Source organism: Triturus cristatus, chromosome 6, assembly GCF_964204655.1.
Source record: "Triturus cristatus chromosome 6, aTriCri1.1, whole genome shotgun sequence".
In the NCBI taxonomy this organism is placed as follows: Eukaryota; Metazoa; Chordata; class Amphibia; order Caudata; family Salamandridae; genus Triturus; species Triturus cristatus.
This window is the reverse complement of record NC_140589.1, coordinates 1,946,691,240-1,946,717,709: the sequence shown is the minus strand read 5'-3', so window position 1 is coordinate 1,946,717,709 and position 26,470 is coordinate 1,946,691,240. Positions and strand designations below refer to the sequence as shown.

The 26,470-nt window shown below is 48.5% G+C and overlaps 1 protein-coding gene across 1 annotated transcript in view; it reads left to right on the top strand.

Moving 5' to 3' along the window:
- The window catches only part of LOC146822569 (NXPE family member 4-like), a 639,061-nt gene that overhangs the window by 457,507 nt on the left and 155,084 nt on the right, over nt 1–26,470 (top strand). Inside the window, exon 2 of the mRNA XM_085613677.1 lies at nt 15,429–15,537. Coding sequence (XP_085469803.1) covers nt 15,433–15,537 — 105 coding nt within the window. The 5' untranslated portion in view covers nt 15,429–15,432. The remainder of the gene's footprint in view (nt 1–15,428; nt 15,538–26,470) is intronic.

Sequence of the window (26,470 nt, the reverse complement as noted above, 5' to 3'; positions counted from 1 at the left end):
CCTCAATCAGGAGCCAATGTAGCTTTCTGCGATGCTTCTTCACTGATAACCTTCATTGGGATCTGACACAGCAGTCTGGCCCCTGCATCTTGGACTAGCTGTATCCTATTGATGACATACTTGGGAGCGCCTAAAAGGAGCGCGTTACCATAGTCCAGGCGGGACGTAACCAGGGAGTGTATGACCGTTTTAGGTCAAGGATTTTCCATAGCATTCTTAACAGCCCAAAGCAAGTACCTGCCACCTCCCTTGCCGGGGTCTCCATGGTGCGCTCCTTATCCATCCAGAAGCCGAGATGTTTAATAGCCGTACTCGGGACTGGAGCGCTCCCTAGGCAGCGTACCCCTGCGTTGCCAAGGACCATCAGTTCGGTTTTGTCCCCGTTTACTTTTAGACTGCTCCCTGTGATCCATTTAACCACCTGTTCAAGACAGGGCTCCAGCTGGCTTGACTCGCCATTGGTCCCGGAGTCAATAGACAACACCATTTGGGTGTCGTCAGCGTATGACATCACTGAGATGCCACATCCTTGAACTATGTCCGCCAGCGGGCGCATATAGATATTAAACAACGTGGGGCTAAGTAATGAGCCCTCTGGCACACCGCACCTGAGGGGCTTAATGTCACAAAAGAGGCCAGCTTCCATAACCTGGAAGAACCTCCCCTCCAGGAAGGACCCCAACCAGTACAGGGCATATCCCTGAATATCGACTTCTCGGAGTCTGTTAGCCAGCAGGCCATAGTCGACAGTGTCAAAGGCTGCGCTTAGGTCTAGGAGCAGCATTGCAGCTGCTCCACCTTGATCAAGGGTCAATTTAAGTTCTTCGGACACCGCTAACAGGGTGGATTCCGTACTGTGCTGGGGGCTTCAAACACATAACGATAGAAATGTTTCTGACGCTAGGCCCTGCTGGCATACGGCGTGTATATTGCTCAGAGGTGCGTGGCACTGACAGGGCCTAGCTTCAGAAATATTTCTATCTACATTTTTGTTATATGACATCCCTTTATTAATGTAATAACTGCACTTTCACAATTGCTTTATTAACCTTCTCGCTTCTCAAATTTGCTTTAAAATGCACCATTTACCCACTCTTTTTTTTAAAAAAAATCTCGAGGGGAAACCCCCCCCCCCCCCCGAACCCCTCTTAAGTTGTTCAGGGCTCGCTCGCTGCGCTCGCTCGCCGCGGTGCACTCTCACAGATGTTTACATCCCACTACTTTCAAATGTCACCAGCCACCACTGCCTGCAATCCATTTTGGGTTACGCCTGACCCGTTTAGTGTTACGCGTTATTCAGGTCTTTCCACCCATGCATATTTATCCCTCTTATCGAAGTTGAAATGTTGGCATGTATGGACTCCGATGCAGCACCAAAGCTCAGATCCCAGCAGCATTGGAGAGGCACAGCGGGATGGCCACCCTCACACCTTCCGCCCTTGATGAGCTGCTAAGAGGTGCTTGAAAGCTCAGATCCCAGCAGCATTGGAGAGGCGCAGCGGGATGGCCACCCTCACACCTTCCGCCCTTGATGAGCTGCTAAGAGGTGCTTGAAAGCTCAGATCCCAGCAGCATTGGAGAGGCACAGCGGGATGGCCACCCTCACACCTTCCGCCCTTGATGAGCTGCTAAGAGGTGCTTGAAAGCTCAGATCCCAGCAGCATTGGAGAGGCACCGCGGGATGGCAACCCTCACACCTTCCGCCCTTGAGCTGCTAAGAGGTGCTTGAACGTGACTGAGGGAGGGGCTGCAGCTTCAGGAGCAGGGGCATCTATTCAGATGCAAACAGCCCTGAATGCGTCATGTGTCTGCAATTTAGAGGGGCCTCACACATTCCCTTCCTGCCCAAGGCCCCAAACATCCTAGAACCGGCCCTGATTACACCAGACAGCACGTGGTTCTCTTCACAGAGCTTAATTACTGTCACTAAATTGTAAGCAAACCTCAATTCTTCAAACATGCAGTCTATAATGTAATAAAATAAAGAAATGGCACAATCGCACCCACACTGATTAACAAAGTATGGAGGACAATCAGTTAAATCAGTTCTCCTGAAGTATCTCCTTTAAGTACTGTACATCACAGTGGGGGGTGGCAAAACTAACATTTTAGAAAGAGAGCCTGTCGTCTCCTGGTCTTGTCCAGGAGGGGGTGAGGAGCCCTACCCCACCATGGAAGAGACCAAGATGATACTAGAATATTGCATGCCCACCCCTGTGCCCACCCTGGTGGATCCTGTTCCCCCTCCTGTGATGGCTCCTGCCCCCTCTCCCCCAGTGATGGCTACTGCCCCCCCATGTGGTGGCTCCTGCCCCCCCATGTGATGGCTCCTGTCCCCCCCATGTTGTGGCTCCTGCCCCCCCCCCCATGTGATGGCTCCTGTCCCCCCCGTGTGGTGGCTCCTGCCCCCCCCCCCCCCTGTGATGGCTTCTGTCCCCCCTGTGGTGGATCCTGTCTCCGCCCTGGGTGGCTTCTGTCCCAGTCCTGTGATGGCTCCTACCACCCCCCCCCCCCAGTAATAGCTGATGGGTGGATGAATTAGTGAAAGGGTGAATGGATGAATGAAAGATTGAAGAGATGGATAATGAGAGAGGGTGGATGGATTGATGAGTGAGTGGAAGGATGGATGAGAGAAAAGATAAATAGCTGGATGTATGGGTGGAAGGGTAGCTGGATGGGTAAAAGGGTGGATGGATGAGTGAAAGGATGGATGTGTGAAAGGATGGATGAGTGAAAAGGTGGATTTTGAGTGAGTGGGTGGATGGATGAGTGAAATGATGGATGGATTGATGAATTGATAAGTGCAAGGGTGAATGGATGAGTGAAAGGGTGGATGTAAGGCTGGACGAGTGAGTGAAAGGGAGGGTAGATGGACAAAAGGATGAATAGATGAGTGAAGGAGTGAAAGGATAAATGGATGAGAGAAAGGATGGATGAGTGATAGGGTCAATGGATGGATTCATGAGTGGATTAGTAGATGGATGGATGGATGGGTGGGTCTATGGAAGGAAGGATGGCTAAGTGAAAGGGTCGATGGAGAGAGAAAGGGAGGATGTATGGATGGATGACTGAAAGGGTGGATGGGTGGAAGGATGAGTGACTGGGTGGATGGATGGATCAGTAAGTGAAAGGATGGATGGATGGCTGAGAGGGTGAAAGGGTAAATGGCTGGATGGATGAGTGAATGGATGGATGCGTAGAAGAGTGGATGGATGAGTGTACAGATGGATAGGGTGAAAGGGTGGATGGATGGATGGATAATGGATAGATGAGTGAAAGGATGGATGAAGGGATGGATGAGTGAAATGATAGATGGAAGGATTCATGATGGGTAGGTTTGCAAATGGTTGAATATGTTTGGATATGGCTGGGCTTACTTATATACTATTGCGCGACCTCTTCTGATGTGTCTGTCTTACCTATTGTCCTGAAGTTTTGTCCTGAATTTTGACCTCCTGTCCTGAATGTGTGTTATGAATTTTGACCCTTTGTCCTGAATTTTTACACTCACCGTCCTGAATTTGCACCAATGCCAGTTGGTCACCCTATCAGGGGAAGGAGCTTAAATTCATACCCACATCACACTATATTCACATTTAAATGAAATGGCAGCTGTGTGATCTCTCTGCTTGCAAATCTGTCACGCCTCACGCGTGAGCACATCTCTAATGTCAGCCATTCACAGAGCAGCAGCCCTCGGATGCAGAGCGCCTCTCTCTCCGTCAGGGGAAGGAACTTACATTAATACCCACATCACACTATATTCTCTTCTTAAACAAAAACCTTCTAACCCGCCGCACACACCAGGCCCGGACACAACCCTGGGTTTTATCAGAGGAAATGTTCATTTTTATATCTGTGTCTCTCGCTGGAAACCTTGCATCAGAGTCTGTGTAATGCGGAGTTCCACTAAAACACGGTGCAGCGCTTTCTAACACCCCCGCCCCATCCTCGGTGTTCTGCACGTGGAAAAAACAGCACAAAGATCGACTTTTGCAGAGAAGATGCTGTTGAGACAGGGGCGCGCGGTGCTCCCGCAGGTTTGCTTTATGTGGCTAAAGTATTTTTTCTCATTCGGATTGTTAATCACAAGGCCTTGTCTTATGTCCATATGTCATGCACCAGAGACTTAATGTTAAATAAAAGGTGAGCGCCTGGTGGTTGCTTGAGAGACATGCTCTGAAGGGAGTTCAGCTTCCTTTCTCCTCTCAGCGTTTCTGGAAAATTCATGCAAAGTTTGCGGCTCCCGCTCCCGCCGATGCAAATGGCAGAAGGGAGACGTGTCCATGACGCACACTGTGCCCCGTGCCCTGTGGCACAGAGGACAGGAGAGCCTGCCGATGCCTGGGGACGCTTGAGAGGTCCGGGGGGGAGGGGGGGGCATGCATGTGTTATGATGAAGGGAGGGCGAGCCCTGCAGCCCAGGTCAGAGGTGTCCATGACGCGCACTGTGCCCTGTGGCACAGAGGACAGAGACCCGCTGCTTCTAAGAGTCTACCAATGCTTGGGTGCTCCGGAGAGGTCTGGGGGGAGGGGGGGCATGCATATGTAATGTGATCGTGTCTCACCTGCTTTGCGCTATAATGAAGGTAGGGCGGGCCCTGCAGCCCAGGCCAGAGGTGTCCATGACGCACACTGTGCCCCGTGCCCTGTGGCACAGAGGACACGAGAGCCTGCCGATGCCTGGGGTCTCAGGAGAGGTACGGGGGAGGGGGGGGGGGTGGAATGCATATGTAATGTGATCGTTTCTCACCTGCTTTGCGCTATGCCGAAGGTAGGGCGAGCCCTGCAGCCCAGGCCAAAAGTGTCCATGACGCACTGTGCCCCGTGCCCTGTGGCACAGAGGACACGAGAGCCTGCCGATGCCTGGGGTCTCAGGAGAGGTACGGGGGAGGGGGGGGGGGTGGAATGCATATGTAATGTGATCGTTTCTCACCTGCTTTGCGCTATGCCGAAGGTAGGGCGAGCCCTGCAGCCCAGGCCAAAAGTGTCCATGACGCACTGTGCCCTGTGACCTTTGGCACAGAGGGCAGAGACCCGCTGCTTCTAAGAGTCTACCAATGCCTGGGGGTGCAGGAGGAATGTGATCGTGTCTCACCTGCTTTGTGTTATGATGAATGTAGGGCGGGCCCTGCAGGTGAAGAAACGTGACCCTCGGCGCGTTTGTCACCTGTGGCTGCGGCTCTAGGAGGAAACCAAATATCACGCCCAATATCACTGATTGATAATACACTGAAGATTTTGGGCAGGGTCATTTTCAATAAGATTAGCACTTGGGCCGAGGAAAACAAAATCTTACACCCTTGCCAGCTAGGCTTTAGAAATAACGTAGGGACGGTTGAGCAGTGCTTGAACCTAAACCTAGTTTTAGATAAATATATTATAGCAAAAAAATCCCCACTTTACCTAGGTTTCATGGATTTAAGCTCTGCTTTTGACTTTGTCAACCGATCTCGTCTATGGACAGCTTTGCTGAGCTATGGTTTAGATGAATCTCTGGTCCAATTTTTGGCTTACCTACACAGAGATTTAAAGGCTCGTGTTTGTATTTATAATGATGGTGAGGTTTCGGACGAGATTTTAATTGGTAGGGGTGTAAGACAGGGTTGTGTCCTGGCTCCCCTACTTTTTATTTTATATATAAATGAATTAAGTTCATCACTAGACAAACTAACTACTGATGTCCCGCTCGTCAATGGCAATTCTTTACCCGTACTTCTTTATGCCGACGATGCGGTACTCATAGGCCGTACACCTAATGCACTCCGCACCTTAATTTCAGGCTTTGTTTCTTTTATGGCCGACCTTGACTTATGTACAAATTTTAAAAAATCTTATATAATGTCTTGTGGGCCAAAGAAACATAAAATTCGACATATAATGGCAGGGAATAATATCCTAGACAGCACTTGCACTTTCCCTTATTTGGGCTTGCTGTTCCCTGATTTTGGATCCTGGCAACCACATGTTGCCAGAGGGAGGAACAAACTGGGTAAAGCCATTAATTCTTTAATCACCTTACGCCAACCAAGGCACGCCGAGGTCACCTCATCACTACTACAAATTTATAAAACCCAGTGCGTCCCTACAGGAACTTATGGCGCCGAGGTGTGGGGATACTTGAGCTGCACCAATATTCAGGTAGAAGAAAATAAATTCTGTAGGAAGGTACTGGGGGGGTCCTTTCGGCTCCGTCATACGTATGCCACAGAGAACTGAACCTCCCCTACATAGAGGATTTCATAAAATCAAGACCCGCTTTATTTTGGTTAAAAATCTGGCGTAACCAAGCTGCCTCATTGACCCGCGACATAATCTTAGACTGCTTAAAATGTGAGCGGGTAAATTACATTCCTTGGCTTAAAGCGGTACAGACGAGCCTAGTAAGTGTAGAAATGGGGCATCTTTTCTCAGCACCTGACACAATAAACCCATCACATAAGCTCATAGTGAAAAGGGCCTTATTTGATTTGTATCGAACGAATAGAGAAAATATTGAATTTAGAAAGCCAGCCATCCTTGGGTACCTACACATACAAGAACATTGTACTAGGCCACCTAACAAACCCCAAGGTTATTTGTGTAAGGTACTGGGCAGATGGAACAGGAGCCTGTTGTTTAGATTTAGGGACGGGAGCGTGGTAAACTTACTCTGTTTCCCCCTAGGTTACTCCTATAATTTAAGAAACTTACCCTGCCCATGTAACCAAGGCGGTAAGCAAAGTTTGATGCATTTTACATTGTTTTGCGGCTTTTATAAAAAATATACTAAATATTTTCTCATTCCCTATTTTAAAGTCAATGCCCTGACAGATTTCAAAGAGGCCTTTTGAATTTTGCGGACACTAAGCAATGAGGATGTAATTTATAGAGTCAGTCACTTTCTCTAAACTGCTGTCCGCTCCCGTGCCTCAATGAATACGATTTGAATTATGTCTATTATCTTACATACTTGTATAACGGCTGTTTACATATTGTAATGAATGTGGCCTGATAGCTTGTTTATTATTTGTATGTTGCATTTCTGCCCATTAGGTGTATGACAATATGTGTCGAATATATGTTTTATTTTTTTTTTACTATTCATTGGGATGATCTTTTTATATATTTTAAAGATGTATTTTATTGAGCTTCTGATGTGAACAAAATGGATTTGGCCTGTTAGCCTTTAGAAGTATCCTTTGCATATTTGCACATTGACTTTGCACTTTTGTATGAGAATGTATGAAATAACTTTTATGTACTTTTATGGATGTTTTTAACATATCCGAATAAAGATCATTTCATTGATTGATTGAAACCAAAGGGATTAAAATGGGAAAACGGCAAAAACAGCCTCCTGCAGGAAACACCCGGCAGGTGTAAAATAATGTAAACGATGCATTTCTGGCGGCATCTTTTCACGGCGGTGAGTCGGGTATCTGTGCACCCCGCAGCGAGTGATGATACATCCACGATCCATGTGTGTTTACATAACCTACTGAAAATAGACGTACAGAATGTTTAACACCACCTTAGAAATGGGGGCCAGGCTGCGCGAGGGACTTTAAAAGGATTGCTTCCTGCCCTTATAAAGTGTGTTCAGAGGCCCTGCCAACCTCAGATTTAATTTACATTCCGACATGGCACTGCACTGAAAACCCGAATCCGAATTCCAACCGTTGTGGTAAAACTGCACAGTTGATTTTATCCACAGGTTTGCAGCTGCCCGCGGCCCACACAGGGGGCCACCCTAAAAGGGTGGCCCTTTAGTGCCATTTGGGCACTAACCCACCCCAATTGAATTACGGGACTCAGGGAGGAGTCCCCCATCCTTGCCTGTGGCGCACTAGGCGCGTCACTTCCGGCGCGCCGAGGAATGGGGGTATATATGCTTACCCCGCCATCAGGGCTTCCTCTGTTGCGCCAGACACGCCGTCTCCCACCCTACCGCTTACCCGGCGTGGCGGTGACAGGCAGGAGGCATAGAATGTTGTAATGTTTTCTTTTGTGAAAGCAGACGGGTACATTAAGGGTACCTCTGCGCGGCACAATAGGGGTGCCAGAGCCAAATCCCAGGAACCTCATAGCAGGTTCCTGGAAAACTGCATCGTAGTCCCGTTAGTCCTACGGACGGTTGTGGGCCTGAACAACGGTGGGCTTGCCTTGCTACGCTCCGCCCTGAAAGGGGCGTGAGTAATAAGGGACCAATGTGTCACGTGATCCGGAAAGAGGATCACCCCATAAGGTGTAGCGCTGATTGGGTTCTCCACAGTGCGTGGCTCATCAGGCGGGCACGGCAGCATAGGTTGGTACAGCTGCCAACCCTTGGGTCGCCCGTAAGCTAACCCACCATATTGCATACTTTTGTACGGAATAAACCTGCAGCAATATTTTCCCAAACAAAAGTTGTGTTGTGTATTTATTTAGGGGAGAGGAGTTGGCCTAATGGCTAGGGCGGTCAAACTCGAATCTGGGGAACTGGGCTCGAATCTCGGCAATGATGCTGAACATCCTGGGATTCTGGCCAAATCACTTAATCTCCCCATGACTAACAAAAACAAGCATTTGCAATGCAATAGGTCTTGCATTTACGCGAGTTTGAGCTATTGGCATTATAAATGACAATGCCTTTTACTTACGTTTTAAAAAACGAAAACAAACAAAAAAAAGGTATTTTCATTTACAATGTTAATAGCTCAAACTAGCGTAAATGCAAGACCTATTGCATTGCAAATGCTTGTTTTCTTTACACTGTATGCCCCTTTAATGAGCAAAATACTGTTTAATTTGAGGGGACCAATTAAGTCATTCAGCAATTCACACAAGGGGTACCACACCCCTGCCCTCCTCCAGAGAGTGTACACCGAATAAAAATTTAAATACAAAACGATCTTCCCTAGAACTGCACCCCTGGTTAAACAAATTAACACATTTTCCTATTTTATCACAGAGTACAGATAATCAAAAATGCTACAGTATACAGAGACCTGCTTTCAGTGAACATATTCATTCTTGGCTGGAAAAAAACCACATTTTTCAAGCCTTTCTAAACTCAGCTATGGGATAAAAATGCAATACGTTACGTGTATCTTATTGTTCCCCAGTGCCATCTTGGAGTACTTGTGACATTTACAAAGCAGGCGTTCTTTGGCCACCTACTTTTAACCACTGATGTTTCTAATATTTATATAAAACTTGGTAATCCATAAAATCACCAAATTTAGTAAATCCCATTCTTTGTTACTTTAGACTTCGACAGAAACCAACAAAGCACCAAAAAGATAAACAAAATTACACTAGTGGACATTACAATGAATATAAAAATTAGAAATCATAAACTTTCTAGCAATCTGTCTGCGTCGTTTTTTTCCTACTCACACCCTGATAAGAGATTAAGCTGCATGCACAGAGTTAGCCAAACTGAATATCATTTTTTGTCTACAAATTCTTTGAGTTTCTCACTCATTTCGTCTTCAAAACACCGCTGTTTACTCACTTTCTTATTTACATCTACGTATACATTTAACAACATTAGTTATAATAAAAAATGGGCCTTCCGTATATGTAGTTGAGTTTAATTTACTCCAGACAAATTTGCGTTGTTGAGCGAAGCGAGCTTTGGAATCCACAGATCTCCTACTCTGAATGCACGAACCTGAAAATACAGGCGGCAGAAAGTATATATGATGAGAGTCCGATTCACAACAGCCGTCTGGAAGGCAGCGCCCCCTGGCTCAAGTGGGGGTGCATTATAATTTTATGCAGGAGATAAAATCACCCTATCAGATGAACAGCTGTACATTTAATCGTAAATGTAATTGCCAGGAGGAAGCGTCACCCCGCGGTTGTGTTTTATTTGTTACGATATTCTCGTTCTAAGTGTATTTTTGAGGTGAGCACGGATTGTCTGCTCCCTGTCTATGTTGTGGTGAGACCAAGTTTTTAGCCTTGGTTGTGTGATTTACTGGTGAGCACAGGTCATCTTGCCCGTGTGTGTGTTGGTGGGGAGTTCAGACATGATTCCCGTGGGTATTGTAGCAATAAGCACAATATACTATGCCGTTGCTCACTGTTGGTGGTCAGCAGCGGACCTTTGCCTGTGTTTCTGTGCTGGTGGTGAACACAGTTATGTTTTCCCGTGGATGGATGGCGGTGGGTATTGGCTAATCTGCTGGCTATTGTTATGCGTTTCAGGGGAGCAAATGTCTCCTACCTGTGTGCATACGCTGGTTAACACATGTATGTTGCCCCATGGATGTGGGACGGCAGTGAGTATTGACTGATTTGCGGCCCGTTGGTATGTGTTTGTGGTGAGCACCACTGTCCTGTCTGTGGTTCTTGTGCTGACGGCCAGCAGGGATTCTCTGTCCGTGGGTGTGTGATGGCAGAGTATGGCCTGATCTGCCATTGGTGTGTGTATGCTGGCGGTGGTCTGCTGCGGTGAGGGTGTACTGTTGGAGGGTACACATTTACTGGCCCACCACGTGACTCCGATGAAGAGGAGCAAACATCCGCCGAACGTGAGAATGTGTTTGTGGAGAGGACACGTTTGCTGTGTGTGTTGAGTACAAGTGTGCTTTTGCATTGATGTAAATGGGTGCGTAATTGTTGCCCCTGTGGATGTGTGAGGTGCAGATCTCTTGCCCCTGTGTGTTTGCTCTGTGTCTGATGCAGTGGGTACACACAGCTATGCTGTGCGGGTGTAGATCTCCTGTCCCTGTGGGTGTGTAACTGGTGTGCGTGTAGCTCTGCGACCCCCAGTTAGGTGTGATGAACTGGCTGGCTTGGGGGTACGTGCAGGTGCTGAGCAGAGACCCGCTGCACACGGACAGGTGAGTGTCTTGCGTGGGCTACAGGTGCTTTAAACATCTCAAGTCTTATTTTCAGATGCACAAATCAGCTGAGATTTCAAGCTGGCTCTTTTAAGCTGGCTTTCAAAGTCGCCTTCCCTAACCTATGTTTTATTTTCTGTACATGTGGAGTTTAACCCGTCGCAGCCCGTTGTAGGTGGAGACACTAAGCAGTGGAGTACAACGTAAAAAACACAAGCAATGGCCGCGCGGCCGTGAAAGTAACGGCCGCGCAGCCGTGAAAGCGAAAGTAATAGCGATCGCGATCAAAGTGATTGCGATCGCTAGGACGGGGCGCGCTGTGTGGCAAGCACGCGAGTGGTGCGTGCGCAGCAGTGATTGGCGGATGCGCGCGTGCACGCTCGCGTGCACTCAAGCTTTAGGCTACAGGCAGCACTTTAAAAATCCCAAATACAAAATGTCTCTCCGAGCCAGCGCAAGCGCTGGGGCTCAGCGAGACCTAATGAATGTGTCCTAATGTAACGAAACTGGTGCTCATGTAAAGAGCTCTTATACCCGAAACCGGGTCAAGTTTGTGCTATATAAACCTCTGTAAAAAAAAAAAAACATGTACTTAGCATGCATGCACTGTGGTTGTGTGGGTGGGGTGTGTTGCTAATAATGTACTATGTCCAGGAACAATCTCAACCCACAGCAAGCAGCCCAGACTGGACGAGTCTGTGTTTTCATCGGATGCGTTGACACCGATTCTGGCGGTAACTCCCCCTTTAAGGATGCTGTTTCCCCCTCAGGGGTCCATATTATGAGACCGTGGCGTCAGGTGCTTCTGCCCTGCGCCTCTCTGACTGCAGTACAATTGCAAGGTTTGCCAGATCTTTTAGGAAGAAAAGATGAAACCACACATTTTTGGCAGGATAGCTCAGTGAGTTAAATGGTCGCTGCTGAGATATGCGGCAGTCCGAGGCCGTGTGTTTGAGGTCCAGCGAGACGGATTTAGTCTTCCATTGTTCTAAGGTTTTTATTCATGACATTGGATAACAGATCAGCTGTTTGTTTTACAGTGCCTAAAACGGCAGACTTGTGCGTCGAAGCACAAGTTATTAAGATGGAACTCCTTTCACTACTATTTATGAGTCAACAGCGCTCAGTGTCTTTTCAACTTAAGTACACAAATGGACACAAAGAATGGGGGCCCATTTGTGCCCCGCCCTCTTTTAAACTAGCCCCCCCTCACATTTCAGCAGGCTTTTACCACCTACTTTTTGCTAATTGGTGCAACGCAGAGAAACATTGCAAACATGTTTTTGTGTTATTAACCATGTTGTGTTATTAGCAAAACAGGCCTCGAGAAGAATATTTCACATTGTATAGTTATTATGTACTTGTCTTACTAAGGTACTATTTCAAATTCAAAACTTCCTTAAACAAGCATTTACCAAGCCACAGGTCTCGCGGAGTTAGAGACATTGGCCATTGATCTATGAGCTTTGGTTTGGAGTTTAGTGGATGTATGAAGAGAGACGCAGCTGCAGCACCGTCTGGAGGACTTAGAATGAGGAATTACCAACAGGACCACAGAAGCAGCTGCAACACTGTCTAGGGGACTTAGAATGAGGAATTACCACTGGGACCAGAGACGCAGCTGCAGCGCTGTGTAAAGGGTTTAGAATGAGGAATTACCACTGGGGACAAAGATGCACCTGCAGCACTGTCTAGAGGACTAAGAATGAGGAATTACCAACAGGACCACAGAAGCACCTGCAACACTGTTTAGAGGACTAAGAATTAGGAATTACCAACAGGACCACAGAAGCACCTGCAACACTGTTTAGAGGACTAAGAATTAGGAATTACCGACGGGACCAGAGACGCAGCTGCCACATTTGTGACCGGATAAAAAACAAGAATTACAGCCCTGTTTACAGAAACAGATTTCCAAGCGAGTGAAACATATTTAATGCTAAAAATGAAAGTGTTAGACAGGCCACACGAAGGGCTTGCTCCCTCCCCGCATGACAGGGCCCAAGCTCCGGCCCGCCAGGCGTGACCCACGAAAAGCACCCGCACCCCGTCTCCCGACGGAACTTCTGCCCTCGGACCTCCATGCATCACGGGCCCCAGCCCCACCGGCTTCCCCGGCCGGGTCAAGCCGCCATATTGGGCCCTGCACCACGAGGCCGCGTGGCCTCCCCCCGACCCTAACCCTGGGCCTGGCCGGCCCCGACATCCCGGCACCACCATCCACCCAGGAGGTGAGCGGACCACTTGGCAGGTCAATGGGAGAACGAAGCGTCAAGAGCTCTTCCCCCGCCAGGTGCCGATCGCCTCCAGCTCCCCCAGGCGCTGGCTCCACCCCCTGCTGGGTGTCTGGACACCTTCATCCCGGACCCTCCGACCTCCAAGTGCGAGGGTCCGGACATCAAAGGGAGCCTGCCCTATAACTGGAGCAGCTCCGGAGCAGGAAGGCAGTTGTATCCTGGAGTCGAGAAACACCGAGAGAACTCAGCCTTGACGGACTACTGGCGCTGCCATAGCCCTATCTTGCGAACTATCGTCCTGCCTGCTGGCGCTGCCGCGGCCTTCTGCAACATCCATCCTCGTCGGGACCTGCTGGCGCTGCCGCGGCCCGTTGTAACGACCATCCTCACCGGGACCTGCTGGCGCTGCCGCGGACCGTACATCGACCATCTTCACCGGGACCTGCTGGCGCTGCCGCGGACCGTGTACCGACCATCTCTACCGGGACCTGCTGGCGCTGCCGCGGCCCGTACCAGCTAAACCACCAAGCTCGAGGATTGTGAGCTAATCATCTTATCATCCGAACTACCTGACTGGTAAACAGACTGTCCCGCTACCCCTTTCCCTATCCTGAGAGACCTAAATCGAGGGGACCCCTGAGTCCAGACCTCCTTGTACTATTTCATCGTACCTTAAGAAGTGCATATAAAGAACGCTAAATCTTATCCTTGTGTGGTATCTGTCTGTGGGGGGGAAGTTATTTGTCTGTACGATCGCTGGAGACGGCTCTCCCCGGAGACCTCTCCCCCTGACCTCGGCCGACCCTCCCGGTCCGTCGGTCCGTCTAACAGAAAGTTTGGGTGAAAGGGAGCTGGCGAGTAAAGTCACATTTGTAACATTCTAGCTTTGTGACTGCTCAACTCGATCGCCAGTGACCCAGACTCTGTAGATCCTAACTGAAAACGAAGGTGCGAAGGAGAGAACACATGGAGAAACGGTGGGTGGGAGGGGAAAGCAGTAACACTGGTCAGCTGCCTGCGATTGCAACATTTCTAGGACACGAGGCAGGCAATTGGAAAAAATAGTGCAGGAAAAAAACTGATATGGACAGAAGCGAAAGAGTCCTGTAACAGGGCCAGTCGTTCTAGAAGGAACGACAGACCAAAATGAGGGGCAAATGGGCACGACTTATCATTCAAAAGTAGGGAATTTATAAAAGCACCCGGAACAACCAATGACCATGGATGGGCCGGCTTGAAGCCCATGTAGTGAATACACCATGCCTCGCAGAGCAGGGCATGCGCACTGCTAGACTCGACCTAAAAAGGTTTTATACAGGCGAAACCTAAAAAGAGACAATGTGTTTGGGATTCTTCAGATTTCTGAGTGTCCTGTTGATTTCTTTGCTGCTGTGAGAATGGTGACTATTAAATAAATAATGTTTTGAAAATGTTTTTTGTGAAATATCTGAAGTTCTTTTGATAGTTTAGACCATGAACACAAATTTGCATCAAAAGGAAACAAAATAATGTAATTACAAAGAAGGTATGTATTTTTGGCCTGGTTGTAATCGCATTTAAGTACTTAAGGTTTCTACTGCTGCCTGTTAAATAAAACCCTTCCCAGTAGAAATGCCAGTACTATGTGTCTTGAAAAGAAACTTGTTGTAAGAGCTGAGGATGGGCTGCCACAGATACGCAATGCACTTCATGCATAACAAAAGCGCCAATAACTTCATATAGATAACGTTTTATTCAATAAATAGAGAAAGGTTAATTTGCATGAAAAGTATTTAGATAAACACAAATGATGGATCTTTCCATTTAAATGTCTGTCCTTTCTGCTGCTAGTGTGTGTTTCCGATAAGCCAAGTGTGCAAAGTGTGTTTAAGACTGCAGTACCGCCTCCTGTCTGCAGGGGCAGACCTGAGCAAAATATGAACACACTTAATGAAACACAGGTCCCCACTAGGCCATTTAAAAACAAGTAATACCAATTGGAACATCTTTAGAAGACATTACCTGGTGGGGACCTGGGTTCATGTTCCCACTGTGCACTCAAGTCCCCACAAGGATAGACAGAGACACACACGCACATATACACACCTCCCCCCACACACCCTCCCACACACACACTCACACTATGTGCCCTATGGTGGGGGCGAACACTCCCCAGAGCCATGCAGGGCACTTTCCTCCTTCTCAATGCCCCTCATCTGCACATGCCTGGACCGGCCCTTGCTCAGGCGCCTGCTGGAAGCCTTCTCTGGAAATGCAACCCTTGATCATCACATTTCAGTAACACAATGAATGCAACTATTGTGTGGATGGGTTCGCTGCTTACCAGGCGAGGCCTGTAGGTAATGTCTTCTTTTCTGTCTCCTCTTCTCCTCCACAGGGACATGAAGATGTTAACAACAACGAAGATGCGGTATAAGATGGTCCTGGTCCTGGTCGCCGGCGGAATTATTCTGATGAGTTTTGGTGTCCATCAAAGAGTCCTTCAGGTAGGGGCTGGTGGTCAGAGCCTTCCAGGACACTGCTTGCAGTGTGGTCACATACGTGTGCCCCCGCGGTGGACGCATGCTAACATTTCTGGTGCACACTTGCCCTAGACGGGACAGGCATGGGTGGGCCCGCGGCAGCTCCGCGTGTCCGACCAGTTGAGATGTGAGGAGGCAACTTTCATCTGACACATTCATGAGAGGTGATAGGAACGGGGGTCTCTCACTCTGTCCCTTCCGCCTTCTCATTCTGTCCTTCATCTGCTGAAACTGATACGGTTCTCCAAGTGGTGGCCACCGAAGTGTCAAATGTGATGGTCAGAATGTCGCGGCCACCTGCCACTCATGCAGCGCCTCTCGCTGCCCCTCCTGCGAGGGCCACATACACCGGCCACTTTTGTAAACTGAACCATTACCCTGGGTGGTCTTGTACCCTTAACATGCAGCTGAATGGCATCTCTCTTCCCAGTAATGTGACGTCCTGAATTGTGTTTAATTTGCCAATTTTATGTCTGCAACAGACAGCACTGGTTGTCACCAAACCCTCAGGCCAAGAACCACAAAAACAAGCACCGAGCGGGGCATTGGGTCGCCCTCCGGCTACAAAATCGGCTCCTTCTAAATCTGGCCAACGTCAGCCCATTAATGCACTGGCGGATGCATGTACGAGGCGAAGTGAGAAGGAAATGAGCGAAGCGGTAACATGGTCAGGCCAGAAAAGGCTCCATTGCTGTGTTTGACCTTCAAACTCCATGGTGACATTCTTCACATAAATAAGATCCCCTTTCCTCTGGTCTGCCCGCTGTGATCTCAGCTGCGAGGCCATCTTGCCTGGCGCAGATCTGGCTTGCAAGGAAGCATTGTTAGCAAACTGTGAGCTGATCCAGAGTGCCCCTCCCCTCTCCATGGGGTGCAAGGAGAGGCCACAAACAGGTAAGGGAGTGACAGCTGCGCTGGGTGCTGACGAGACCTGGCGAGTGACCAGACCCAGCTCCCACATCAGGTCTGCGGGGAACCTTCATGGTTTGGAGCGATACAGCTGAGTTTGGGAAACCACCAGGCAGCTGGATCGGTGGCAGCAGGCTCTCCACACGAGGAGGGATATGGGATTACCAGAGCAGGGAGGGGCGAGGAGCCACGTTCAGGCCTCTCTCAGGCGCGACTCTTACTGCTCAGATCTTCATAACAATTACTGTTCTTCGGACCCATATGCTTTAAAGACAAATAATGCACAACAAAGAACCAGGTATTGTAAAAAGCCATCCACTTTGAACCTCCACCTATGACCCCTGCAGTCGACAGAGCCTCTGACAGGGGTTGTCAGTCTCCCCACACTCTCCTTCTAATGTAACATAACTCCCTAGAGAACAGATCCCGAGACACATGGCTGCTCCCCGAAGAGGGCGCTGTAGGGAAGCGGGGTGTATCCTGTGTGGCTGTGCGTCCTCCGAGTGGGATACACTCACCCGCCCCTTTAGGGCAGCAGGTTTCATTTGTTAAACCCTCAGCTCGACCCAGGGTAACTGTGGGCCTGAGCAGCCAGGTTTACGCAGAAGAACTTCTGTAAGGCCTTTAAACAACACCAAAACAATTGCAGAAGTCGACAAGACACTCAAGAAATTCTACACCAATTTATAAAAATAGACTGCCGCATCTGATATAAGTGAATTGTCTCCCAGTAGAGACAAAGACCCACCCCCGTACCCCCAGGTATTCATGTCTGCAAGCAGACGGGAAATTAGGTTTGCAGGTTGTGTACTGCCCCCAAAGGCTACTTACAATTCTAGGGTGGGCTAATGAGTCGGTACAGTCCAGGATGGCGAGTGCCATCTCGAATAGTCCCAAAAATAGTGGGTTCTGGGTAGTTTGTTGACATAAACCCGCTGGATGCTGTCACCTCAGGGGCGGATTAGCTGCAAAACTAGTAGCCCATTGGTTCCTAGCCCTCTGACCACTAAACATCCCCTAAGTCTAGGATTGAAGAGGCACCCCTTACACCAGAACCCCAGATCTGCTCTTAAAAACGACAAAGAAGAGACCCGTGTCAGCAGAAGGCAGGACCCCACAAAGAGAAGATGCAAAGTCTGCACCCGTGGCAGCCCCCCTTCACCTGCCTGACTATGACTGGTCAAGAGCCAGAAGGCCGGTCGAACCTCTCTGCAAGCCAAAGAACTCATCAGGACTACACAGGGCTGGAGGTATTAGTCCCCTGCAGTCGGCAGGCAAAAACCACACTTCCATGATCCAAAAAAGGACCGACCACTGGGCTCTGTCCTGGACTAGCCCAAAAGTAAGCAGCCAGGTGCCTCCTGGGAAGTGTAGTTCTGAGCCTGAGCGAATCTCAGCCTACAGCATTCTCTGGACCTCTGGAAGAAGAGTGACCTCATCATGACCCTTGCCAGGAACAAGGCTTCTTGGCGGTCTTGCTGAGTATTACTTGCTTCACGCGATGCCCCACGCAGAGGGATCATCTGGCATCGACCCCCCTACTTCTGTGGCGCAATTGTTGGACTCTTGCACCTCAAAGATGGCTTCATTGGCACGCTTGTTAAACCCAGGTCCCGGAGTCCCATTCAGCACCATGGATAGCCAGGCGCACCTCTGCACCCGAGACGCCTGAGCTAGGCAGAGCTGTTCTGTATGGTGCTTCCTGGCCCAGGGCCCCCCCCAAGCTTCACCTCCAAGGGGCTCCTATCAACTCAGCCTGAAAGTATTGTTTTGGTAAGTCCTGCTTTTTGACGACTCCAGCGGCTCCCGTTCAGTACCAAGGTCAGCCAAGACTCACTGGGCGAGGTAAAATTGTTCTGACTGTTGAAGCTTGGTCTAGGGACCCGCAAGACCTTATCTCCAAGTGGGTCCAGTTTCAATCACCCCGCAAGTGACCGAGCGTCACCTTGTATTTCTCCCATTGACTTAAGTTTGACAGCTCTGCAAAATATCAATTTTATTGCTGCTGTAAATTCCACATCTCCCGTTATAGGAACTGTACATACTTCATTCATACATAAAATAAGCTCTAATTTTTCAAATTGGTGTCGGATTTCTTATGAGTCGTATCACTTACTTATCGTCGATGTTGGTACAGTAAAATGCTTTACACCTGTTCCTCTTAGTGAGCCCGTCTGCTCTTTGCCACTCTACCAGGACTGAGCGAAGGGTCGCTAGTGTGAATGTGCGGTCCACGTTTGGGTACTGTTTTAATATTACATGGAAAGGCCTCCCAGGCATACCGCATAATATTTCCACTTTGCCACAATCAGGTCCTGGCCTCTGATGCTAAACAGCCGCCATTGGCCGCCATGTGAAGACTTGGGGCTACCAATTTTCTCCAGCAGGCTTCTTCCACTGTTGTGGCCCCGGGCTGCGAACAGGGGGTCAGCCGACTGACCCTTGGAGTCTCCTGCTTCGGTTGTGCTCCAGAGATGAGGGGGGGGGGGCAGCGTTTAACCCCGTACTCGCTAACGGGGAAGCCAAGTCTTTCCACAGTAAAAACAACAGATTTTTTACTGTCAGAACATGCAAAATACATATTCTGCCCATAAAATATGATGCAATTTGCCTTTGGGCTAGGTAGGCCTGCCGTAGGGTTGACTTGCACATGTTGCAGGTGGAGGTCTGGTTTTTAGGTCTCGCGAGCCAAAGGCTCGAAGAGACATATTATATGTGGGTTTTTCAAAGTGCTACCCACGGTTTTGGCTGGCCTAAACCTTGAGTGCATGTGTCACATGCACGTGCACAGCTGCTCCCACTCCCCCCTCCCTTCTCTATAGCTTTGGCTCCTTTGTTTTTTATTACACCCTCCCTTCTCTCCCCGCTGTTTTCACACTACCCCCTCCCTTCTAATCAGTTTCCTTTCTGCTTGCTTGATCGCGTCTCCGATCACTTTAACTACAGCCTAAAACAAGACTGATGTGAAATGAACAACAACACCATGTTACGAAAAACAAAAGAAATTAAACGATACACTTTTTCGGATATGTTTAACCATGCTTATGGCTTGTTTATTTTCTTGCCATCAAAACCACCATCACTGCCTATATATATATATATATTATGAATTCAGCTGCAGGAGAGCTCTGAAGGAAATTGCCAGCCTTCAGTGTTGTTTTATTTTTTTTATCGGCCTTCACATCGGATGCAAGACAGGATGCGATTGGAATGACCCCGCTCCGTATGGCATATATATTACTCTCGTCAGGGAGAGGGGCCGTCGCCGCGAAGAAACTACAAAATACATGCTGGCAAAGGCACTTAAACCCGGCTGCCCTGCAGCAAGATATCTCCCGGCTCGGGCGCTGCTTGTTGACTGGTTTCGGGGGCCTTGGCGGAGACTTCTCGACAGCAAATAACCGCCAGGCTGCGACGCTCCCTTGCAATCCGGGGCTCTCTCTTGGGAGTAGACAGGTTTAAATGAGATTGAACGGCGGCGGAATTGTTCCGTGATCTTCAAGGAATGCGAAAAAATACATGTATACAGCCGTGTTCTGCCGCGGAAACCACAGCAGTCCATTTTGCTACGTATTTCACTGGGAATACCCAAAGTGCCCCATTGTGCATACAATTACCTCGCTATATAAAACTGCAAGAACAAAAAAGGGACAGTGCCTAATGAATGCAGCTCGAGAGAGGCATGTTCCGCGGATCTCGAGATCTGGCATTTCCGTGGAGAGAACGAAGCCATTTTAGACTGAGACATGATCCAGGCGCAAAAGGTCCCACTTCAACGAAAGCAGAGCCTCTAGCCAGGGCTGTTTGAATTATGCAACAGGCGAGGGCTAAACCATGCGGCAGGGTTGAGTAAATTATGCAACAAGAAAAGGCAAAGTATGCGGCATAATGTGGCACATTGTGCAATAGTATTACTTCAGAATTCTGTCATTTTTTAAACTTTCTAACACTGTTTGGGCATTGTTTGCACCTCGTTAGTACCAACTGAACATCCAAATATAGCAGGTATATAAATACAATACAATTACAATAAGCAACAGAAAGGTGACCGGTCCAGATTTGCAAAGGGCCTTCCACTGCGAGGCAACACTTTTCTCTGAATTATTAGTAACTTGTGAACCTCTCCAGCTAAAAGCATTTTTTTGTTAAACTCTGCAGGTTATGCCGCAGGTGATGAATTATGTGGCAAATGCGGCAAATCTTTAAGTATGAGAACATCACCGTGGCCACACACTCGCCTAATTCCAGTGGCACTGCCTATAGGACACGGTCACTGTCACTTCCGCCCTCGTTCAATGCATTCTCTTCTTCAGGGTCAAGGGGAGTTTAAGGTCGCGCCCATCTTTGCTCCGATGGTCTGGTGGAGGCAGAGCCCTGACCAACACGTCTTATGACATCAGCACTTCACATTCAGCTTCCATCACAACGCATCGATTTGATTGAAGTTGTAAAATCTAAAATACACCCAAATGTCTTCGCTTCCAAAATGATTTGCAGCAGTCTTGAATCTTCTGCTACTGTATCAATATTTTATTTTCTTTGAGCTAAAGCTACTATTGCAGGAGTACTAAATGGAAGTAGATTTGTTACGGAGACAATAGAAAGTAGTTGGCATATTTCCACTCTGCCCTGTATTGTAGAGTCAAGAAATGAAGAGATAGGGTGATGAAGAAGGGAAGTGGCTGACCTGAAGTCCAAGGTGCCTAATCCATACAGGGTGGCAGGCATCCTGCTGGTGATGATGATGGGTGGCCACCAACATTGTGCTGAAACTTCCCCCCAATGGAAGTGGGGGTGTGGCAAATGCCAGCCAGTCTGTAGCACTTCAGATCCATAGTGAGTAACATGGACCAGTCGCTTCCAAACACGCTTCACGTGCGTCATCACACTCTGCCTCCCCCGACGGGAAGGACAGTGACTCTCCACCTAACTGAGATCTGCCTTTTGGTGGAGTAGAGGGGTTCTGAGAGCAGCTGTCACCCCTGGTGGGAGGAGTCTGTGAGATCCCCCTGTCCAGGACATGTACACATTTTTAGAAGAAAGGCCCAATGTGTGAGCCTGAAAACAAACAGACGTTGATTCTCAATACTACGCTGCCGTATTGACAAAAGAGCCGTGGACCAGGATTACGACTAAAAGCATGATTCCAGGGTTCCAGACTAGTTTTATAGCAGCCTGCACAACAACTGACAATAAAGTGGACCGAGCCCTACAAATCCACACAAGCATGAAAACCAATGGAGATTCTTTGCATGCTTCATTGACTTTAAGGAGGTGTTTGATAGCAAAGACAGAGGGTTTCTATTGGGAAAGGGGCTGGATTTGGGTAAAATTGGAAGACAACGTTACGTTACCGGCTAAAATCTATATCAACAAGGGCCTAAAACAAGTCTTCTTCTTGGCGCCTTTATTGTTCATATGTAGCAGACATCGGTGCATCCCTAAATAATCTGTGAGCTTGGCCACCCACGCTAAACAATGAATCTCTACATATTATGCAATATGCAGCAGACAGAGTTATGTTAGATCAAACCAGGTTTAGTTTCCAAAAACACATTGATCACCTTGGGGGACACTGTAGCATGGACTAGTTAGTGATCAACCAGGACAAGGCGAAAGGGGTCACACTTGCAAGCACTACAAATGTATCTTATGTGTGGAAACTTGACAGGAAAATCTTAGAATAAATAAACACATTGGGATCCAATTTCCACACAAGGTTCTATCAACGCACATCTTGCTTCTCTGGAAAATAAAACAGCGCCGTTAAGGTTATTATTCCGTAAGCCACCAAAGAAGTTAGCCAGCACCTCTATACAACTATTGTTAGAAATCACGGTGGCAAAGTTCCGGCCAACCCTAATTGAGGACTGGAAGCACACCCAGGTCAATTTACTACCCAGGTGAATAAAATGCAAAGTGATCTCCTCCGAACATTGTTTCCATTGCCTTGCTCATCCAGCCAAGAAAATCTGTCCAGAATTCCAGCTACCAGACCAATCCTTAGTACAGAAAGCAGCAAACTTAAGATACTAGCGCAGACTGAGGCAAGATGCACATGGGACCTTTACAAATGTCTCAATGTTAGACTTCGGATCACCCTGCTATGAAAAGGCAGAACCATGGTATTGGGCTATAAATTCAATGCTGCATCAGCTACAAATGCAGGTTCAGTGCGGTCCTGGCTTGTGTCAACCTACAGCCCCCTCTTAAAGGATAATGTCAATTGCACGCCAATGGTTAGGCCTGGGAGCATTGTAGTTCCAATACAGACTTTGGTGCTCACCAATTGGACCCGTCTCTAACACATTTAAAACAAGTTCAGTGTTCAGTACTGAAACATGCTCAGTAAGAATGACAGACAAAAGTTGAAGTTTTTAAGGTTTGTATAAGAAATAATAGGCAAACTAATGGAAATATGCCATCAAAAACTTTAGAGGCACAGCTTACAAATCGTAAGTACAAAGAACTCGGTAAAAGTCTATATGAAATACAGCATAGATCCGCCCTCTGAAGGTGGGAAATAGGGGTTCGGAATGCAGTGAAAAGCACATCCTTATATAGGACTTTGGACAATTGTCTTCGTACATTTCTACACAAGTGCATGCTTCTCAGAATATCCACCAATGAGGGAGATGCAAGAAGGAATATTTTACTACAGAATACATTTGAGGATCCTCTCATAGTAGTATTACATTGGACTTAGTCACTCTGACAGTTTATACGAGCATTCTAGTAGATGCATTGTACACACTAGCCTGAGACAGTTGTGATGTCCTTGAATAGATACTGCGCTGGGAGAAGTCTCTGGGAACGGTCTCCGTTTATTACTGTAAAGCTTGCAATTCTTTATATAGAACAAGGACACAACAATAGGGGTCGCCACGTGGTGTACTACGACAGAGATTCAGGTGCGTTAAAAACAAGCATTTGCAATGCAATAGGTCTCGCATTTATGCAGTTTGAGCTATTGGCATTGTACATGACAATGCCCTTTATTTATGTTTTGGTTTTCAAAACATAAATAAAAAGCATTGTCATATACAATGCCAATAGCTTAAACCCGCGTAAATGCGAGACCTATTGCATTGCAAATGCTTGTTGCGATTGCTTTAATGGAAAAGTCAGGCCAGCAGAATAAAACTGCTCTTCCAGTCTGCAATGGCGGCAGGGAAACTCGTTTAACCTGTGCCCATCCAGAGATGGTCAACCAGGGCTGAAATTCCTGGGATGACTCTCTCTAGTTTACTTGCCTTGGGTACCATATATTAGGAGCTAGCAGGTAGGTTACCCCATGCAAATTGGGTATAATCAAGGTAACATACACATTTTAGGGTGAGCTCGCTGGCACCACGGTCTGATTAGCGGGCCTCAGGGATCTCTGATAGCAGAAAAACCAGTACGACCAGTCAAAAAATGTGGGAGTGACCGCACAAAAAGAGGCGTTATCTTACAGGTGAGATACATATTATTTCCTTTAAGGGTTAAAGAGATCTACCGGGTGTGACCCCTTAAATTGAGGGGAATACGGTGAAGCAGGCAGCTGGTGGTGTAGTAGAGTTATGCCTGTGCTCCAGTAGACGCTGCACACCTGTGTCCTATAGATGCTGCACGGTTGCTGTCCTGTAGAAGCTGCACTAATAGTGGTACAACAGTATCCCATCGCAGAGTGTGGAGGATGAAGCAAACAGCTGGAGCGCTGTCGGAGGGACACGCCTGCGCTCCTGTAGAAGCTGCATGCCTGCGCTCCTGCTGAAATGCTGAACGCCTGCGCTCCTGTAGATGCCACACTCATGGTGGAGGGACACGCCTGCGCTCCTGTAGATGCTGCATGCCTGCGCTCCTGTAGGTACTGCACTTATGAAGGTACGGCAGCATCCCGTTGCAGAGTATGGAGGATAAGCAAGCACCTGGTGCTGGTGCTGAAGTAAAGGCACGCCTGTGCTCCTGTGGATGCTGCACGCCTGTGCTCCTGTGGATGCTGCACGCCTGTGCTCCTGTGGATGCTGCACTCACTGCGGTTTTGCACCCAAACGTGCTTTTGAATATGTGTGATTTTGCTTCTGGACAGATCTCCACTGTAGGAGAGTAGGATCTGCTTCACATGGGTGCCCCCACCTTTTGCTGATGTTTCAGTTTTTTTACTTTAGTCTGTCTGGGGCCCTGCTATCCAAGACCCCAGCCTAGCTGCTTCCTCTCTAAATTGATTACATGTACCTTAGGTACACTCCAGATTGGATTCTGGGATACCCTTATAAGTCCCTGGTATATGGTATACTTTGTACCCAGGGCAGCCTTCCAAAATGACACCACAGGCCTGCTACTGCAGCCTGAGTGAGGTGGTGCATGCACCGCTTACTGAGATATAGGTTCACTATATCTCACCCTAACACTGCACATATAAACCTACCAGTCACCCCTATGGCCGCTCCTCAGTGAGGCTCCGGTAGCTCGGCTTCAACATATTGCAATTATCCTAGTTATCACAGAGGAAAGTGACCACAAAGCCTGACACTGATGAATTAAGGTGCCCGCTGCCTCCGGTGCGAATTCCAGCTCTGTCGAACCCTGGTAACCTCTCATGGGGCACAGTAAATGCTGCAGCGGAAGACTGGTGGAGAGTGGGGTGGTGCTGAGTGAAGCGGGTGCCACTACACGAGCTCCCGGCTCCACACGAGGTTCTAGGCCGCGACTTGGGAGGCGGCTTGGCGCCAAAAACGCTGCGAGTCCCCGTGAAGTCTGGGATCACCGGGAGCCATCTTGCACCTCTACTTTCACACCACGGAGTCAGTTATACCGGTCTGAAGAGCACGGCTACCGAAGGTGGGTGAGCGCACAGGCATTAGGAGACGAGAGCCGACACAGACGCACATGTGGCAAGTATTAAAGCGCAGGACTCCCACCCTTAAGCCTCGGAATAAACAGTTGCAGACACGTCTCCAGCTCGGAGCTGATAGAGCACTGCATGAGCTTGCCGACATTTACCATAGCTGCTGCAGCACCACATAGCCCGCACGCTGCCATTTTGCAGATGGGGTGCTGCGGGGAGCTCTCTGTCTCTCGGACACGGCTGGTGGCATGGGGGATGTCGCTTGGAGGGACACTGCTGCACGCTGCTGATAGATGCAGTGACTGCACCTCAGCCCCAAGAACGTGCTAAAGCCTCCATTGCAGCGCCAGCAGGATTAGAAGGGGGTCTTGCATAGGCCGAAGTGGAAATGCAGCGCTAGATACTTACCATCATCCCACTTAGTCACGCACTGGGTTCCTGAAGACAGTACACCACGGAGACGGTACATACTATATGCGGCACGACATTGTGCACTGCCACGACAAAAGGGAAGGCTGCACAAACTGACAGAGGGCTCATCCGCCAGGTTTCCAAACTGCCCTCCATTCTTGACAAGGCCCCTATTAACCATTCTTTGTGTTGCTGGAACTCTGCCCCAGTTCACGGTGCCGTGCTGAGTTGCTGCAAATGTAAATTTCTCTTGTGGTGACCCAAGGCGCCAGTTAGACTATCTCTCATTACTTGGGCGGACTGCTGAACTATGGAGGTGCTTTTGCTAGCCCGCACCCTGGCTGTACCTGCTACCAGCCATTGCACCTCACACCCCGGGCAAAATCTAAACAACGTTTCCAGACGTAGTGCACCTTTCATCTCGGAGCTCTACGATGGGGAAGCTAGAGGGGCGGCCGTCTAATCTTGTGTTTGATTCAAAAAGGACAGTCACTCGCTCAAGTACAAAAAAAGCCAGTGCAGAGTCTGGAAGGCCCATCTCAGTCACAATCTCCTACTCAAGATGACGAGGTCAAAACATTATTCCTGGCGATGCAACAGAGTCTCTCCTCACTGTCAGGCAAAATGGACAATATGAATAGTCGCCTGGATGTCCTGGTGTTGAAAGTGGACAAGCACGATGAACAAATCAAGGAAGCGGAACGGCGTATTTCTGACTCAGAAGATGCTGCGGCCCAAATGCAAAAA